The following is a 20,249-nucleotide window of genomic DNA, read 5'->3' on the forward strand; positions in this document are numbered from 1 at the left end:
ACAGCAGAAATGCTTGCTGTAATAATAGGATTGCAGTGGGTTGAAGAGGTCAGACCAGATGGGGTGGTGATGTGCACAGATTCATTGTCCATACTACAAAGCATACAATCAACAACAACAACAACAACAACAACTAGAGAAGACATTCTCATAGAGCTGAATCATAGCCTGTTAAGACTGCACAGATCTACAGTTCTGCTGGGTGCCTGCACATGAGGGGGGGGGAAGGGAACGAGTGCGCATGAGGGGGTGAAAGGGAACGAGTGCACATGAGGGGGGGGGAAGGGAACGAGTGCACATGAGGGGGGGAAAGGGAACGAGTGCACATGAGGGGGGGAAAGGGAACGAGTGCACATGAGGGGGTGAAAGGGAACGAGTGCACATGAGGGGGGGGAAGGGAATGAGTGCACATGAGGGGGGGAAAGGGAACGAGTGCACATGAGGGGGGGAAAGGGAACGAGTGCACATGAGGGGGTGAAAGGGAACGAGTGCACATGAGGGGGGGGAAGGGAATGAGTGCACATGAGGGGGGGGAAGGGAATGAGTGCACATGAGGGGGGGAAAGGGAACGAGTGCACATGAGGGGGGGGGAGGGAACGAGTGCGCATGAGGGGGTGAAAGGGAACGAGTGCACATGAGGGGGGGGAGGGAACGAGTGCACATGAGGGGGGGAAAGGGAACGAGTGCACATGAGGGGGGGAAAGGGAACGAGTGCACATGAGGGGGGGAAAGGGAACGAGTGTGCTGATAAATGAGCATAAAGTGCACTACAAAAGCAAATAGCATTACCAGTTCCACTTGGAGAAGGAGAAGGAAAAGCAGTCATTAAGAAAAGGGATGGAGATCTGGCAGAAGAGGTGGGAGGAAGACCAGAAAGGCAAGGACTATCGCAAAGTACAAAAGACAATTACAATTAATATTCATAAAGAAAGAAAGAAACAGAAGGGAGGAAATCATGATGGCTAGACTCAGAATAACTCACACATTGAATAGTACGCTGCATGTCATGGGGAAAGTGACAGTACCAAGTGTGCGAACTGTGCAGAAAAAGAAGATGTAGAACATATATTGTTACATCGTGTCATCTATAAAGCTGAAAGAGAGCAACTGAAGGCTGAAGTCTAGAGGCAGAGAGCGAGTGGAGTGTGGTTGGGTTAGGGAACAAAAGGAGAGGGAGTGAGAGCTACCAGAAAGGCACTGTTTACATTCTTGAGTGAAACTGGGGTAGGACAAATAATTTAACATTAGGTCAGGAAAGAACATAGATTTGTTTTTTGTTTTATTTATTTCATGGTTTTATTGATTTATTTTAATTTAATTTTGATTAGAGCATCAGTTAAAGAGTTGGAATGATGTGATGATTCACACTCATGTACAGTAGGTGGCGGCATGCACCTTTTTAAGTTGTTTGCAATCCGCCAAAATCAAGAGAAGAAGAAGAAGAAGGATAATACACATGTATCATACATTTCATTTCATTTTCAATCTAAACCACATGCCGTAACCTTTCCCCTGCCACGACAGTTTATAAGAAACACTTTGATCAATCTGCGACAAAGTGATCTGAAGTTATGAGGCCACATGACATCTATTGAACAGACAGATAACCCCCCCCCCCCCCTCTCCACCTGCAGCTAGACAGACAGATAACCCCACCCCCCCTCTCCACCTGCAGCTGGACAGACAGATAACCCCACCCCCCCTCTCCACCTGCAGCTGGACAGACAGATAACCCCCCCCCCCTCTCCACCTGCAGCTAGACAGACAGATAACCCCACCCCCCTCTCCACCTGCAGCTGGACAGACAGATAACCCCCCCCCCCTCTCCACCTGCAGCTGGACAGACAGATAACCCCACCCCCCTCTCCACCTGCAGCTGGACAGACAGATAACCCCCCCCCCCCTCTCCACCTGCAGCTGGACAGACAGATACCCCCACCCCCCTCTCCACCTGCAGCTAGACAGACAGATAACCCCACCCCCCTCTCCACCTGCAGCTGGACAGACAGATAACCCCACCCCCCTCTCCACCTGCAGCTGGACAGACAGATAACCCCACCCCCCTCTCCACCTGCAGCTGGACAGACAGATAACCCCACCCCCCTCTCCACCTGCAGCTGGACAGACAGATAACCCCCACCCCCCTCTCCACCTGCAGCTAGACAGACAGATAACCCCACCCCCCTCTCCACCTGCAGCTGGACAGACAGATAACCCCACCCCCCTCTCCACCTGCAGCTAGACAGACAGATAACCCCACCCCCCTCTCCACCTGCAGCTGGACAGACAGATAACCCCACCCCCCCTCTCCACCTGCAGCTAGACAGACAGATAACCCCACCCCCCTCTCCACCTGCAGCTGGACAGACAGATAACCCCCCCCCCCCTCTCCACCTGCAGCTAGACAGACAGATAACCCCACCCCCCTCTCCACCTGCAGCTGGACAGACAGATAACCCCACCCCCCTCTCCACCTGCAGCTGGACAGACAGATAACCCCCCCCCCCTCTCCACCTGCAGCTAGACAGACAGATAACCCCACCCCCCTCTCCACCTGCAGCTGGACAGACAGATAACCCCCCCCCCCTCTCCACCTGCAGCTGGACAGACAGATAACCCCCCCCCCCTCTCCACCTGCAGCTAGACAGACAGATAACCCCCCCCCCCTCTCCACCTGCAGCTAGACAGACAGATAACCCCACCCCCCTCTCCACCTGCAGCTGGACAGACAGATAACCCCACCCCCCTCTCCACCTGCAGCTAGACAGACAGATAACCCCCCCCCCTCTCCACTTGCAGCTGGACAGACAGATAACCCCTCCCCCTCTCCACCTGCAGCCAGACAGACAGATAACCCCACCCCCCTCTCCACCTGCAGCTAGACAGACAGATAACCCCCCCCCCCACTCTCCACCTGCAGCTAGACAGACAGATAACCCCACCCCCCTCTCCACCTGCAGCTGGACAGACAGATAACCCCACCCCCCTCTCCACTTGCAGCTGGACAGACAGATAACCCCCCCCCCCTCTCCACCTGCAGCCAGACAGACAGATAACCCCTCTCCACCTGCAGCCAGACAGACAGATAACCCCTCCCCCTCTCCACCTGCAGGTGGACAGACAGATAACCCCACCCCCCTCTCCACCTGCAGGTGGACAGTTAGCGGAGCTCCTTCTCCAACAGACTGCTGCAGCTCCGCTGTCACAAGGACCGATACAGGACAACATTCCTGCATTCCTAAATTACTCTGTACAATAGATCACCTCTGGCTGGAAGAGGACAATCTGCTCCATAGTTGTTCTCTTCGCTGTACATTTACATTTATATATTCAGTTTAATATTTAATATTCCATCTGTCAAATACTTATGTATATATAATATCTTGCTGTATCTTGTTATTGTTCATTTGTAAATTCAACATTTATATTTTTTACTATTTATTTCTTGTCTTTTAATTTGTCTTGTATAATGCCATGTCTTTGTATGCTGCTGCAACACAAAAATGTCCAAATTGGGATCAATAAAGTATGCTACTATCTCATCTTATCTCATCTTAAACTGCAGGAGGAGATGTCTGTCGAATATCCAACCTCAAACTAACTTCACCGCGGTTTTTAGAATCCCGCCCCTCGTCTGGCTCTCCAGGTCTCCCCAAAGCTGTCAATCAAACACAGCTTGTTTACTAAAGTACTTACCTGAGTTTTTATAAAAATGTATCACCTTTTTTCTGATGAATGCATTCCAAATGATTCACGGCTTCACGTGGCTATATTCACTGGCTATACCCAAAGGGTTTTGGACAGCAAACCTATTCGAATTATTTATCTCTTTTCTTGGACAGTTGCAAAGGTTAGTTTTTAGTTAACACTATCTTTATCCTTAAGTGTTGTGTATTTCATAATGACTTTCTTACCTTTATAAAAATCCTTAATATGATAAATGTGTTAGCAGCTAAATTGCTCATTATAATAGAAGAATATGATTGACATAAAAAGCCCTAGCCCTTTAATATAATGTTTTATTATTGTTTATTTTATGTCTTATCTGTTTCTGATTTGTAATTTATTTTTGTAAAAACTGGATGTGAATTTTTCAAATAATAAAATAAATCTCAGACCTTTGTTGGCAGGTACACTGGGTTCCTGGGCACAGACCGTATAGCTTTTATGTATGTCTCATGCTCAAAAGCCCATCCTCTGTCCTTCGTAGAGCAAGACACACAGGCAGGTGTTTTGCGTCTTTCCGTTCTTCTTTTCATCTCTCTGTGGTTTTGTGTCTCCCAGTTGGGTTGTGTCTCAGTGTGGTTATTCTGTCCTGTTTTGTTCTGTGTGTACCTGTGTTGTGTCTCCTCAGTCATTGTGTGTCTTGTTCGGTTTGTTTAGCATCTGTTGCTTTGGTCTGCTTTAGTCACTTTGTGTTTCTGTACGGTCATTTTCATATATGTATGACAACCAGTCACTAGCAAAGCAATTGTAACACTTTTCTTGACAACTCACCCCCATGTCAAAGTAACGTTTCTATCCATCTCTATTCATAACCAACGACAAATACTTTAAGAAGGTAGCAGAGTGAATTATCTAAAGAGTAAAAAGCAGAAGGCATCTGCTGAGGAAAGAGGGTTGGTGTATGTACTATACAAAGTGGCAAAGACTTACAGAAAACACACACACTTACATACATCAGTATTTATTGGCACAGGAAGTTAACAACAGGTAAAAGTGCTCACATACTGTGGATAAACTACGTGCAGCCGCGTCCCTCATTTCAGTTCTCATCCCGTCTTCAGAGCATCACCTGATGGGCAAACCTGGAACTGCAGCCGTGAGCATCAGATCTTCATCCGGTCTCTGCTGTCTGAAGCTGACCGTGACTGAGATATGAACACAGGGACGGACACCACAGCCGCCAAGCCTCTGCTCCTTTCCAAAGTATTATTCAAATAAGCTTGGCCTACTTTTAGTAACATTTAAGGGTCAAACATGTTCTCATCTGACCAGATACTTTTCGTTTTTTGTATCCCGGTTTTGAGAAAGCTGCCTCTGAAATGTCTGCTTCCACTCCAGAATAACACAGCATTGAAAAATGACATTTGAGAAACGTACCGGTTGCAATGTCCTGGTCACGCTATGTAATCCAGATTCTGGAAACACATGAGCCACTACTCACTCTTCAAATGTCCCTTCCAGTGCTTCGAGGCACGCCAGAGACATGCTGTTTACCTTCATTGTGTTCAATTGGAAGCAGACGTTTTAGAAGCAAACATCTCAAGACTTGAGTGCTTTCACCTGAAACCACCTGGCTATCGGTAGACAGAGGAAGGGAGGAAAAGGCCCTTATTATATGGATGAATTGTCCTTTAACATGAAGCTTAGACTTAGTGATTCCAATGTGGGGATTGTATTACACCTGTGCACATTGCAATTCTGCATCATAATACTTAACTGTTGATCTTGGAGACGATACAGAACATCATCTTACCATAAGGATTATTTAGTACCTGCTCTGGGCTTCTGATCACATCACATGACCTTCATCTGCAGATGGAGTTTGCCGTGTTGTCACTGAATTGTAGATGTTTGTGTTTGAAGTAAAAAGGAAGAAGATCATGTGACAAGAAGAAAGCTCCATGTCAGCAACTACACGCACATTGTGGTGGGATTGTTTTCTCAGCAGTATCATTTTTGTTGTTGTCAGTTCTGCAAATTTAAAGCATCCGGTGGACATTATGCTTATTTGCTCTTTTCATTGGGAGTCACATGACACGATTTAGAAGACTCTCATGTCTGTACATATGTATGTGGAGCGAGACCACAAGTGAACATTAGCTTAGCGTAGCATCACGTCTGGAATATCAGAGAAGCGATAAGCCTATTTCCCAACAGTCAAACTATTCCTCTGAGGCAGGCTGGTGTGTAGAAGTGGACTGGCTTCCAGAGATGTGATGAATGATGAGTGTGCACTTCAAAAGACAGACTCATTACTTCACCACACAGACCATCCATCCACGCATTTATATAAAAAAGACAGCATCAGCTACATATTGTATGAAATCAAAGCAATCAAGTTGTGACAGTAATTAGTGCAATTATTATGGGGTTAAAACATTCCTGGTAAACATCCCTCTAATTTCCCTTTGTGCCTATGAAGCAGTCAGTATAACCACGTGACGTAAATGATTGAGCACTTCCCTTTAGAAACATTTAGTCCCTGATTTAAAAAAACAAACAAAGGAATGACAAAATATTTCCAAATAAACCTTAACAAATGAATACAAATGAACGTTATCGTGTGTTTCCTCGTGTGAAGCAAGCTAATTAGTTTGAGAGAGAAGATAAGATAACATCCGACCTATTTGTCGATGTCCCTTCAAAGTGTGTAGTCTGATGAAGAGTGACATCATTACCCAGTGCGGCCGCTGGCACACCTGCTGTCTGCGGGGGCGTGGCCTGAGCTGATTGAATGGGACTGTGGTCAGTCTGTATGAAGGTATCGATGAGTCATTATTAGCATCGTATTTATGTATTTCATTGTATTTGAATTACTGACCTGAATTCAAATGTGTTTTAAGATTTGAAAACTTTAAAGATGGATTATTTAGTAAATTCCCTTTTTTAAGTGTTTATTTTACTTTGATTGTATGAGTTTGATAGAAAATAAGTCTACAATTATTGCCGTGACACACCCCAGCCTCCGTACTCAGGACTTTAGTTAAAGCACTGTTGTTAACTGTAAATACGCTAAACCAAGACATAACATAACTGAATAATGACCCGCTTTAGTGGAAGTGCTCTTTATCCCCTTCACAAAGACCCCAGCCTCACTGACTTTTGTCTATAACGGGAGTGACCTCTGAGTGACCTCTGACAGAAGTGCCTCCTCACAGAGGCTGGTAGCCACCAGTCTTCCTCCTGCGGCCCAGCAGGTAGGCCACCAACACGATGATGATGAGAATCAGCAATGTCACCCCCACAGCGATGGCAACGCGGTAGTCAGACTTGTCAGCAGCACAGGGGTCGGCTGGAACACACACACACACACACCACACACCCACACACACACACACACACACACACACACACACCATGAGAAGTCAGTCAATCAATGAAGTCTTAAATTGTGTACTTTACTAACACTGCCAACATAATGAAATCATACCACAAATCTTGAAATGCTTGAATCAAAATTTTCTTTTGATGTTTGGAAATAATAACAAAATCAAATTGAGAATAAACGCTTATATTTAAAAACAAATCACAATGCACTTTTGTGAGATGTTTCAAAGTCAAACATGATGAAAATGACCATAAATATGCAATTTTAATTTGATTGCTCAAATCAACGAAAAAGGCTGTTTGCAATTTCCTTTTTAAGTTTAGTTTGCAAAGTGTACAAAGTCTTTACATTATGGTAGTGTTATGCTCAAGAGTACACTGACAAATATGTGTCCACAGTGTTCAAGTTAAATGCACACAATAGTAATTAAAATATAATTAATGTATTAAGATTATTTGATGTAGATATTGCCGCCCCCAGACTTCCATAAGCTTAGCAAGAGTAGAACACAATCAATATGAGTTGATGTTGTTTGATACTGTTCACTCTAAATGACTGGAAGTACATGCTGAGAGCGATTGGGCATTGCATGTGAAACGTTGCAGCATGAATTAGATGCGAGGCCAGCGGCTCCCAACCGGTTTCACCTCAGGGCCCACTTAAGAATCAAAAAAGGTTTTGTGTCCCACATTCAACCATAAACTATACGGAGGCTAAATAAAGTTCTGATTGGTCGATTCAGAACATGTGACATGTTGTTAATCCAGTAGAACAGACCGCTGTCAGGGACTGTAACGACCGTTGCTAAGGAGGATCGAGAAAGAGAAAGGAAAAGAGGCTCAAATAAATAAAAAGAATCTTAATAATGGAATGTTTTTACACAAACCAGAATGTTTTGCAAATGATTGCAGGTTGGGAACCGCTGTGCTCGGCTACCGATGTGGTTATGGAGCCATGACAAGTGGGCAACACGTTGTATTGATAAGACACTTACGCAGGCCAAAATCGCTGCTCTTGGTCAGATTGTAGGCCTGCATCCGGTCTTGATTGACCTCCAGGGACAGCCCACTCCCCAGGTAGATTGATTCATTCTTGCAGGAGTAGGAGTGTCCGATCTTGGCAGGGAAGAGACGCAGCGACTTGTTACTGGCAGTGTACGCGGTTTTATCTGCAACAGGAAGAGAAAAACAGTTCTCAGATGCATTCAGTCAATAAAAACTATTTAACAAAAACAAACGCCGATGTTCAGATATGGAGCCAAACTTGTTTGCCTGCATTGTGCTGAAAGTACGTTGGTTGTTACCAGAATCACATGCTTAAAATAATTACAAAGACAATATCCGTATCTAGTTGAGCAGACGCCGTGCAAACAAGGGAGTTGTTGGCTCTGGTTCATATTTGCCAGCCTTTCACAACCCCCAGCGTACATGCAGTGACCTGACAGTTACGGAGTATTCCCAACTCACCGTCTTTGGCGAAGGGGTAGTAGAGGCTGAAAGACAGTTCATCGACGAAGACCTCAGCAGCACTCTGAGGAAAGAAAAGACGTGTTTATGAACAAACGGGATGATCCTTTTTTGGCAGGCTCTATTGTGTTCTGTGCTGCACTTTATCTAGAGTGCAAGCATGTTGACATGTGTGTGGGGCTGGGTTCTTTTACAGGATGCTCAAAACAGGCAGAGGAAGGTTGCTTCAGACTGCTGTACTGTACTTACTGTAGTTCTATGAATTCACTGACACAATTTGAAGGTTGACTTTATTAGTAAACTAATATTAGGTTTAAATAAAAAATTATTTTTACTGACTTCATTACACTATGTGTAATCTTTTTACATAATACATTTAATTGTGTGCCAAAAAATGAAAGTTTTTAAGTTCATAACTTTAAATAGCGGACAATTGTTCAGAGTTAAACGTAAATACATATGAGCACATCAGCTAAACGACTCGATGATAAATCAATTACTGAAAATGAATCAACTTTTAGGATAACTGACCTTGAACTCTGAGAAAGCGTAATTGGTGGTATTTAAATATTTTTAGTCGACTGGAAAATCTTTGACTGAATCACTGAGGAGTGAGCGAGTGAGGCGCGCCCTGTCACAAGCTCCCAGAACAAGCCTGTGAACATACTTCCTTTTTTTAAAAAACATTTCTCAGATTTCAGTTCTTAAAATGTACCTGTGAATCCCCTTGTTATTCATCAAAGATTAAACAGTATTTATATGCTGAAGATTTTGAGTAAGCTTGCCAAATCAGTGTGGACAAATTAAATTACAGCATATGGTTCTTACATTGTTTCCTCCATATTGACAGCTCACAGCATTATACTTCCATGTTTATGACAAATCCACTACATTTGTTCAAATCCACTAAAGTACCTTGTTGAACCTGAAGTAGATGAAGCCCTCTGTGAAGGTCAGGTTCAGAGTTGCGTATTTTGCCAAACAACTTCCAGTTGCTTTGGTCATTTTTGGTTGAACGATGAAGGTTCCATTGGCCTGACAGATAAACAAGAGAACAATCAGGCAATGGAAGGAGCACCTTGTGGGGCAGTGTTCCAGATGAACTGGAGTTATCTTTTGGGAAACAACATTTCATTGTCATGTTGAATTAACAATTGTCATATGACACAAAGATGAGTCACATCTAACCTTTCCTCAATTGCACTATAATGAGGAAATCAAAACGTTTTCAGGGCAACATTTTCTTAACTCCTGAAAATAAGATGCTGACAATTTCATCGCTAACGGCTGAGTCAGGGGATCCGCAAGAAACTTCTATCCATGTTGACAAATTCTTAAAGGCTTAACAAATCTTGATTGCATGGTGAACAATTACAATCTACTAAAAGAAAATGAGGCCTTTAAACTAACTACATTGAAAAAACTGAAATGTTGACTTGATGAAATATATTCTGTCAACAGATTTCACATAACTGTATGAGGTTAGTTGAAAGCAAAAGTATTACGTTTAAATAGGTACTACTTAATATTATGGCTTTCACTGGTACTGTCTGCTCAACAGCTTCAGTGCTTTAATCACGATTCAAATCAATTATGTCACTTAAATGTATTATGTCAAATTTGTTGACATAATACATGTAATTAAAGTCAACGGTTCAGTTTTTTCAGTGTACTCCGGGGCTCTTGTTGTGTCTATGGTGACTAATGAACTGTACCTTTGGTGTAGCCAGTCGGATCAGTACTGCCATCTGAGCTCTCAGGCACATGCCAGATTTGTCTGTCAGGTTGTAGTTGCCTACAGTCAAGTTGGTGGGGGGAGGAGTGGGTTTAGGAGGAGCTGGGGTGGTAGTCGTGGTGGTTGTTGGTGTGGTTGTGGTTGGTTTTGTGGTTGTTGTGGTGGTTGGTTTTGTGGTTGTTGTGGTGATTGTTGTTGTGGTTGTTGTGGTGGTTGTTGTTGTGGTTGTTGTTGTTGTGGTTGTTGTTGTGGTTGTTGTGGTGGTTGTTGTGGTTGTTGTGGTGGTTGTTGTTGTGGTTGTTGTTGTTGTGGTTGTTGTTGTGGTTGTTGTGGTGGTTGTTGTTGTGGTTGTTGTTGTGGTGGTTGTTGTTGTGGTTGTTGTGGTGGTTGTTGTTGTGGTTGTTGTGGTGGTTGTTGTTGTGGTTGTTGTTGTTGTGGTTGTTGTTGTGGTTGTTGTGGTGGTTGTTGTTGTGGTTGTTGTTGTTGTGGTTGGTTTTGTGGTTGTTGTGGTGGTTGGTTTTGTGGTTGTTGTGGTGGTTGGTTTTGTGGTTGTTGTGCGGTTATCAAACTCATGTGAATGGGACACCGTTGCTGCCGGTATGGGATTAATTCCAACTTCAGCCAATGACAGCGCTTCAGACAAAAAGGCAGAGACAAACGTCATTAATTTATTATTTTAAACAAGTTAAGAATAAGCTGAAAACACATCATCTATCCAACATGCTTTAAGCTTTAATACAAGTTAGTATGGCTTGGCAAGGGTAATCTAGCAAATACCTATTTGCACATCTAGCAGGCTCAGAGCAACATAATAAATCATTTGAAGTCAAGCCACTAAATGAGTCCAATGTTCTCCTTTTAGCTTTATTCTGGTGTCCACCAACTCGGAAGAAGAACCCTTGCCTCTTTAGCTGCCACATATGTTTCACCAGCTACTTGTGGACTGCATCTCTCTGCTGTTTGTTGCTGAGCAGGAAGTGGGTAAATTAAACCCAAATGAATATCTATTAGTTGTTGAGTAGATACTGATCTTTGAACTGTGAGCAGCTTATTTCTTTAAACAAACATACTAAAACCAGCAGACTGACATTTGATAACATCTGGTATCGGCAGAATGAAGAACACTACACACTAATAACACGTTAGGCCATGGTCATTGAATTGTCCAATTGTAGGATTCAGATAGAACAGGAGACTAGGAAACACAGATCGATGCTTTTAAAAAGTGTTAGATTTTAACTTTCATTATAACAATTGTGCGGAGCTTGAACATTGATGATGAATATAGATTCAAGCAGGCATAAAATAATAAATATGAGCTCAAGTCACTTATGAGCATTAAGTGAACAAAAGGGATATTCTTTTTCGAAAAACACATTTCTAGACCATATGGTTTCATATTTTTTAAATGATTTGACTTAATTGCATTGCATCTACTAATAGGTAGACCCCATAAACATAAACTCGCAGACGGATACTTCTGAAAAAAACAGCCCTGCTCTGCCAGCTGACATGTGACTCAGACCTGAACCAAAGACTGCGGAAATCTCTGTTCTCTAAACAATGCCGGAAGTCACAGAAAGGTCATCTTCTCCCGCTTATCCGTGGTCGGGATAAATACTTCTACTCCAAATAAAGAAATCATCAAACCACTCTCATAGTGTGATAAAAACAATAGCCCAACATAATGGCTGCATGCTATAAAGTATAACACGGACACCCAAGTATTGACTGCGTGCTGCAACCCACATGCATGACAACACACTTCATTAATATTGATTTACTCTTATTTTTATTCTGATTAAGTTAAATAAAGAGTGTTACCTGAGACAGCCCAGCAGACTACGAAGGTGAACACAGCAGCCTTCTTCATGTTGACAGGTTCTGTTGGTGCGATCTGGTCTCTGCTGTTCCGTCCTGAGCTGAGCGCAATGTGCGGCACCGCGCTGCGTCTCCGCACATAAATACACGCTCACAGTACACGCACACACACACCGGAAACTGTTTCAATACAAAGTAAAATAATCCATCTCTCTAAGAAAAAACCTAGATTTTAATAAACGGGGACCACGGACTGAAAGACATTGTATCACTAATGCATTTAATAATAATTCAGTCAATTATATTTTTGATTCAAAACAATAATGTTTTTTGGGATTCAACACCAAACGTTGGGGGTTCCTAAGTCATTCTTATTATTCATGTGCTTATTAAGAAATTGTTTTAATCTGGTGGTGTGAAATCTTTTTATAAAATAGTGCCCCAATCGTTATGTATTCTTATTCTGTGTTCAGGTAGGTTTTTCTAAACGTCTAAAATATTGTAATATTTGAAAAGGTTTTCAATGCATGGATTACGGTGCACAAGGGGTATAAAACACCTTAAATTGGTCAAAGTGAAACAACAAGTATCCACTTAATTGTACCTTCTAAGAACCTTATATTGAACAAATGCTTTCAAACTGTACATTGCAAGTTCAGTAATATATTACGGGGCTTTGATAATTGTTCAGAGTGCATGAAGGTGATTTCAATGATTGTACCTTTATGTTTGAATTAAAGGACACATTCACATTCTCTACAAATCCTACGTTATTTTATTGACATATAGATTCGTAATGTCCTTTTCTAAACCAGGATGTTGCCTTCTAACAGTTTGTGTATGAGTGAGAGAGTAGGCAGTACAGGGCGAAATAGGGATTTATTTTGAAAGCACTAACCGGAAGCGCTGGTCTAGATTCTTAGATGCTGATGCTGCTTTTACTATTGACAACTTTTAGCAATATTCAGGAAACGAAAGTAATGTGGCTGCGCGGGGGGGAGGGGATAACACTCGTTACACACTTTTCCATTCGAGTGAAACGAAACCCGCAGAAAGTACTGAAGTATTACCATCAAAATATAGTTAAAGTAGCGACAGTAAAAGTAGTGATTGTGCAGATACCAATCTGCACAATCACTACTTTCAGAATAATATATATGATATGTTTTATAATGATTGATCATGAAAGTGTTCTCAAAGCTGGTGAAGGTGCAGCTAGTCTGAATGGCTTTGTAGACTGCAGGGTAGCTGGTGGATTTACTCCAGGTGGAACTAAAGTCTGATTCAACACTTGATTATATTTCACATCATTCATCTGTGAAGTAACTAAAGGTATTAAGTACAGCACTTGAGACCTCTGAACCTACATCATACTGAAACAACACTGTGGCTTCAGGTTTCTCTGTCAAATGTATGGGAATACACTTCAACTGCTGAATACAAAAAGTAAATCAATTATTAAATACAATTTGACATCTAAATATAGGTTAAGATATCCATCAGCAGTATATTAAGTAATATAAATGAGCTCCACCTTTACCAGCTGTAATGAACACATACATGCATCAATAATGCATTAAATAAATATCTGCGGCAGTAACAACTGCAAATATGATTCTAAAAAGGGCCATTACGCTACCCAAGTACTTTTGCTACTTTTGGTATACTTTAAGAATATTTTGATGCTAATAGTTTTGTACTTCTTAAGTACAATTTGCATGTAGGAATTTTACTTGTATCAGAGTATTTTTACTATCGAGTATTGCTACTTTTACTCAAGTAACAAAATACTTCTTCCACCACTGAGTATAACAGGCCTAAAGGAAGTAGAGTTATCATTGTAATTCTAGTAATAGCAGTTAATAGTAACAGTTGCAGTACTTTAGTAGTTTGTAATGGTAGCCTAGTGGAACTGACATACATGTGCAAGTAGTTTTATTGTAGCAGTATTTGTGATGGTCATACACTATTAGTTAAAGTAACAATTATAGTATCAGTATTAATAATAGCTGTATCAGTATTACATGCAGGAATATTTATATGACATATACAGTGTAAAATACTCTGTTACAAGTACAAGTTCTGCATTTAAATGTTTTTTAGATACAATTATTGTGTATTACCTATCAAAATACATTTAAAGTACTGCAATTTAAATTACTCCGTATACATAAGGCCCATTTTTAACAGTGGACAATAAATGCAATACATTGGCAGTAACAGGCAGCCTATACATACTGTATAATGTAGTAATATGATTAGGCTTAATATTGCTTAATATACAGACCACAGAGGACATTTCCTGACATCATGTGATGGACACAGAAAGAGGAAATGAGACGTTTCCCAAATAGCCACATGCACTTCACCTCACCTGAACCTCATGACTGAGCAGACGAATGCTTTGAATGTGCTCAGACAAGCTTTTTGTTTTATTGTTCATAGTTTCATTTTCAGAAGATCACAAGATCCAACTTACATATAGACATCACCAAATCTAAATTCTCACTGGGGTTAAGGGCAGTGCAGGGCAGTGCAGGGCAGGGCAGTGCAGGGCAGTGCAGGGCAGTGCAGGGCAGTGCAGGGCAGGGCAGGGCAGGGCAGGGCAGGGCAGGGCAGGGCAGGGCAGGGCAGGGCAGGGCAGGGCAGGGCAGGGCAGACAAGGCAAGTTTATATAGCACTTTTCTGTATGCGATAATTCAAAGTGCTTTACAAAACAAATTAAAAGACTTTTTAGGAATAAATACAGTAAAAACACATTATATAATGGCATTTTACAACAGGCATTACAAAGCAAAGAAAATAATAAAAAATAAACACCACAGGTATACAATCAGTGGTGAACCGTCAGGGCCTTCAAGGTATTCAGAGAATACCCTGGAACATTCAGATAAAACAAACAAAACATCGATTTAATTATATAAATGAAATGTAATGAAATGTAATGAAATGTATATAAAGTTAATAAATGAGAATGGTATTTGTGTTGTTGATCTGTAATATTACAGTGTTACGTTGATTTGTTTGTCCTTCTCGGACCATGCACTACGCATTTCAGTGGTTTTGTGTTAGAAAAGAAAGCAACCAATCAGATCTAGTTCTGGGTCTCTGGGTAGAATATCCTTCACCAAGGTATTCTACATCCTTGATCGAATGCCCTGGCCGTTGCACTGAATGAGAGCGTACGTTTGGACTGACAGTTTGATCAACCAATCATATATTGATTTGTGGCCAATGGGCGTGTTCTTTCAGAGTTTCCCAAGAGCCCCCCCAAATGACTACTGTTGGAAGTTGCGCACCCCCCCCCCCCCCCCACACACACAAGCGCAACAGCGGTAATTAAAGTTTAATAGTCTCACAAATGCAACAACTACTGTCACAAACTGGATGAATGTGAAGTATTTTGTTAAAGGAGGATGAAAGCGTAATTAAAGGTGGGGTAGGTAAGTTTCAGAAACCGGCTCGAGATACACTTTTTGTTATATTCCATGGAATGCTCTTAACATCCCGATAGCAATGAATATCTTAAGTGCTTTGGGTTATTGGCTAATACACAGGCCAAAAAATCGTTATGACATCATAAAGTGGCCAAAATCTGATCAGCTCATTTTCAGACAGGTTTTTATATAAATGGATCAGGACAAAAAGTGAGAGAATCTTTTTTCCTAAAACTTTCAGAATCTCTTAACACAGAGGGGACACATGTTTATGTAGAAAAGACATGAACAAGTGGATTTTGCATAATAGGTGACCTTTAAGACATTTAGGAGGCAGGTGGTAACTACGAAAGGCACCATACTGTTGAATTATAGTAAGTGTAGATTGAAGGTTTTTATGGAGCGTAACCAATAAACAGAATATCTCAGCCTCTGCTGCTTTCAATTCACTCCTCTAATTTGTTAGAATCCCTCAATGCTATGAGGATGTAATATTAAATCGATAATTGAATACGTATTCAAACATATAGAGGGTTTATTGTTGTTATAGTTTGTGTTTAAAAGGAACATATATATATATATATATATTTACATGTAAAAAGTGAAGTAACACAGGTTTATATTTTAGATTCTGACTGGATATAAACACATGATGACAATAAATACTAGTGGGAATAGTCACCGTCTGAACCGTGGTTTAAAACTAAGGCAGCTCTCTGTTTTCAATTTCCCCATTGGTTTAATTTCCCGGGAAAATCTTATGATAATGAGTTCTCTCTGCACACTTGGGCCCGCCTTCGATGACGATAAATGAGAGGAAACTGTACAATACCATAAAAGGAAAATACTCCCGCATGCGCAGTGGCTCTAGTTTTGTTTGAAGTGAACTGCTGTCTGGGACTGCCCTACAAGCTGCAAAGTCGCCAAGCATTTGATTTTAACAGTATATTCTTCACAATTCCTCCTTAATCTTTTCGTGCCTCTATGCATCGTCGAGACGATGTTGGGCCATCATTATCAAAATGCCGACAAGTCGCAACAACTGGTCAACTATGTGGAGGATTATCTGGAATGTGTGGAGTCCCTGCCTTTGGACATACAAAGAAATGTTTCTCTGCTCCGGGAAATTGATGCAAAGTATCAAGGTATTGTGATTATATGTGTCTATCCATCATCACATGTTCGTGTATACATTTGGTCAACATTAACTGCAATCCGAGAGCTTGTGTTGAAATGGTGGAGCAGGCGCGAGCCGAATGTTCCCTTTTTGCAAAAATCGAGTACCCCTTGTTCGTGTCTGACGATACTGCGAAACACAGTAATATGCCCAGTGGAAATAAGGATAACACATTGACGAGCCAATTGTAAATTAAAACGAGTCAGCCAGCCGTCAGTTAGCATATCCCGGATACTCTTCGTGTTGTTTTGTGTGACACCAAACTCAATGAGAAAATTGTTAAATTTGATATTTTCTCCTCTCAGTAAAGGTGTACATGCAATGTGACTTAGTACGAGATCTGTAGTGAATAATTGGGGTCCAATAGCAAATTCGGCAATAATATAATCTAAAAACTAGCACTGTGAAGTAATAAAATCTCAACTTTTTCAGTAGGTATGCCGCCCACCACGGTGTTTCCGCGGATGATTATTATGTGAAAGCAGGCTAAACAATGAATAAACCCGGTCATTTAGGAATGAAACGCTGCGTGTTGTTTTTAATGTGTGCCGAAGCCCAGAGTGGAGATGAGCGGAAGATAATAAACTGTGTTCATTCAGGTGTGAACCCCTGCTCCATGGTGAGCATACACTGCCGTTTTTTTAAATGTACCAACAACCATTGGATGCTGTTTGTTGATACGGCGGCAAACACACAGCCTTGTATCGCTAATTTCCTCGACATTATCGCCAGATAGTAACAAACCCCGATAGAAACATCGAGGCATTACATTTGGATTGTTTTTTAGTCAGTGTACATATTCTCAGAGCTCGTAGTGTTTCCACTGTGCTCCGTCCGTCCGTCGAGTGAGAGTCTCACAGCCGGAGAGCTTCTCTTCTAGGCAACCCCTCTAAACATCGGACTGCGTCACTTCCTGTGGGCGGGACTCACTGCAACTCAGCCCTCTTCCTCCTTTCAGGAAAAAGTCTTCCTCAATGTAACATTTAAAAAGTCCTATAATTTGTCCAGTTGCTACCATAAATCCAAATAGCCATGTCCTCCCCTCCACATAGTCTCTCAACTCTAATATACTCTATGCAGTGGCCTCACCTTTTTGTCAATAATCGTGTTATCATGACTTGTCTGTATTATTAATGTTGCTGTGTCCAAATCTCAGTCTGATACTATCCTGTTAGTTGCCCTTATCTTTACCTCTTTCTTGTTTGTTCTGCAGACACTGTAGCATCTGTTTGTGGATCCTTTCATCCATCAGAAAGAATCTGTAAATAGTCAATATATTCCTCCTCCTCGAGGGTCAGCTGCTTCATATGTGCAACTTACTTTCACCTCAACAAAAGTTTGCATTGTATGCAGAAAACATGCAGCACGATTTAAAGAAATAAACTCACGTGGCTGATATACGCCTATTTGTTATAAAGCGGGACATTTTACAAAAGGGAAGGGGAAAGAAACGAGTCAATGCTCTGGTCGGCTAAATGGAGATACTGTATCTTAATGACCCAGTCAATATCTTTGACATTTCATTATTGAAATGTTTAATCAGAGTACACTGATATATATGTGTTAAGCTCAAATTGGCCGATATTCTCAGATAACCCAAGATTGTTTTTTAGAGCTATACAAACATCTAATTGCTCTACTTTTACACCCTCATTGTCACCCACACATTTTTATTGTCAACGTTTACTATGACAAGTCAGTTTTCAGTAATTGTGACCAGAAGCTTCAAGTTTCCAAACTAAAATGCGTTCAGTATCTCCTCTCTGTATTCTGTCATTAATCATGAAACTCTTTGTCTTTATGCCCTTCTCTAGAGGTCCTCAGGGAGGTGGATGAAGTGTTTGAGAAGTACAAACGTGAGCAGGATGGCGCTCAGAGGAAGCGGCTGCAGGTCCAGCTGCAGCGAGCGCTCATCAGCAGCCAGGAGCTGGGCGACGAGAAGATCCACGTGGTGACCCAGATGACGGAGCTGGTGGAGAACCGATCCCGCCAGATGGACTCCCACTCCCTCTGCCTGCAGGAGCCCAGCGAGGCGGAGCGGCTTCCCACAGAGCGCCGTACCAGCATACAAGAGCTGCCGGCCCCTGAACGCACCTCGGCACGCCGCCCTCGACGCCAGCGCAACAGCGAGAGCCGGGACTCCAGCCACCCGTCAGCCAACGGCTCTCTGGTGGACGACCAGGTGGAGGAGCTGTCCATCCCCCCGCCCCGAGAGAAGAAGTCCAAGTCTGCCAAGAAGAAAAAGCGCAAGTCCAAACAGGAGCGAGACACGTCCCCGGTGGACTTCGCCATCGACCCCAACGAGCCCACCTACTGCCTCTGTGAGCAGGTGTCATACGGGGAGATGATCGGCTGCGACAACGACCAGTGCCCCATCGAGTGGTTCCACTTCTCCTGCGTGGGCCTGACCTACAAGCCCAAGGGCAAGTGGTACTGCCCCAAGTGCAGAGGGGACAACGAAAAGACCATGGACAAAAGCCTAGACAAAAACAGAAAAGACCGCAGGTCCAGGTAGTGACCCCCCCCCCCCCCCCCCCCCATTCCTCTGGAAGATGTGTTAAGCCTGAGGACTATCAGCCGTAGTTGATAACCGTACTCGTGATGTTGTAAGAGCACAATCCAACACCACTAGTAGCGCCGCTTATTAATCAAGGACACGTTGTGATGAGCTGGTGCTGATTGGTCCGCTGGCTCTGACTGTACTGCAGTCTGTAGACAACCTGAAGCTGCCATCTTCCTCACCTGTGGGTTTGTGAGACTTTGACTCCCAAGAAAGAAATGAAAGCATGTTTGGTTCACTATCACATTTCATTGTGGACGAGGTCCTCATTAAAAATAAGGTGTGCCTGCTAATGATCATCATTTATGGCCAAACAAACTATTCTTTTTTATTTTTATTTCCCTATTTGCAAGCAATTATTTGAAATCAGTGTCTGTCTCTATACAATAATCACCAGTAGAGGATAACTTACACATGCTATATGTTTATAAGAGATTGATATTTAAGTGAGGAGATGATTGTTGATGGGACACTGGAATAGGACGTCATATTGTTTTCACTGGTTCACTATCACTATTGTGTAAATGTCTTTTTATATTCATTAAAACAAAGTATAGTCATGCTGTTACTATTCCCTTTTCTTCGGTCCTTCATCATGAAGCACAGCCTGACATGCTGGCATGGGAGTGGACATGTTACCATGTTAATGTTTGGTCTCCACTACATGTATTTAATACTTTAGTTACTTCACAGATGTGGATGAATGATGGTAAATCTAACCAAGTGTTGAATCAGACTTTAGTTCCACCTGGAGTAAATCCACCAGCTACCCTGCAGTCTACAAAGTACTTCAGACTAGCTGCACCTTCACCAGCTCTGAGAACACTTTCATGATCAATCATTATAAAACATATCATATATATTATTCTGAAATGGACCAATCTGCACAACGACTACTTTTACTGTCGCTACTTTCACTATATTTTGATGCTGATACTTTTCTACTTTCACTTGAGTATTGAATGCAGGACTTTTACTTGTATTCCCACACTCTGGTAC

At 42.2% G+C, this 20,249-nt stretch overlaps 2 protein-coding genes across 2 annotated transcripts; one reads left to right on the forward strand and one right to left on the reverse strand.

The window, feature by feature from the left end:
• Nucleotides 1–5,993: 5,993 nt before the first annotated feature.
• On the reverse strand, nucleotides 5,994–12,221 carry LOC117463475 (macrosialin-like). Its single transcript, XM_071206610.1, has 7 exons — nucleotides 12,080–12,221; nucleotides 10,562–10,888; nucleotides 10,236–10,423; nucleotides 9,436–9,555; nucleotides 8,521–8,584; nucleotides 8,049–8,222; nucleotides 5,994–7,018 (listed from the first exon to the last, which is right to left on the reverse strand). Exons 1-7 carry the CDS (start codon nucleotides 12,126–12,128, stop codon nucleotides 6,879–6,881), a joined length of 1,062 nt encoding a protein of 353 aa, XP_071062711.1. The 5' UTR covers nucleotides 12,129–12,221; the 3' UTR covers nucleotides 5,994–6,878.
• Nucleotides 12,222–16,389: 4,168 nt separating this feature from the next.
• Nucleotides 16,390–19,810, forward strand: ing2 (inhibitor of growth family, member 2). Its single transcript, XM_034106104.2, has 2 exons — nucleotides 16,390–16,658; nucleotides 18,505–19,810. Exons 1-2 carry the CDS (start codon nucleotides 16,514–16,516, stop codon nucleotides 19,203–19,205), a joined length of 846 nt encoding a protein of 281 aa, XP_033961995.1. The 5' UTR covers nucleotides 16,390–16,513; the 3' UTR covers nucleotides 19,206–19,810.
• Nucleotides 19,811–20,249: the final 439 nt, after the last annotated feature.

Source organism: Pseudochaenichthys georgianus, chromosome 18 (assembly GCF_902827115.2).
Source record: "Pseudochaenichthys georgianus chromosome 18, fPseGeo1.2, whole genome shotgun sequence".
In the NCBI taxonomy this organism is placed as follows: domain Eukaryota; kingdom Metazoa; phylum Chordata; class Actinopteri; order Perciformes; family Channichthyidae; genus Pseudochaenichthys; species Pseudochaenichthys georgianus.

Excerpts from the sequence above, each read along its gene's own strand:
- LOC117463475 (XM_071206610.1), bottom strand. The coding sequence starts at position 12,128 with ATGAAGAAGGCTGCTGTGTTCACCTTCGTAGTCTGCTGGGCTGTCTCA. Across the intron at positions 10,889-12,079 it reads AGTCTGCTGGGCTGTCTCAG|CGCTGTCATTGGCTGAAGTT; the intron begins GTAACACTCTTT and ends TTTTGTCTGAAG. Across the intron at positions 9,556-10,235 it reads TCCGACTGGCTACACCAAAG|GCCAATGGAACCTTCATCGT; the intron begins GTACAGTTCATT and ends TTTATCTGTCAG.
- ing2 (XM_034106104.2), top strand. The coding sequence starts at position 16,514 with ATGTTGGGCCATCATTATCAAAATGCCGACAAGTCGCAACAACTGGTC. Across the intron at positions 16,659-18,504 it reads AATTGATGCAAAGTATCAAG|AGGTCCTCAGGGAGGTGGAT; the intron begins GTATTGTGATTA and ends GCCCTTCTCTAG.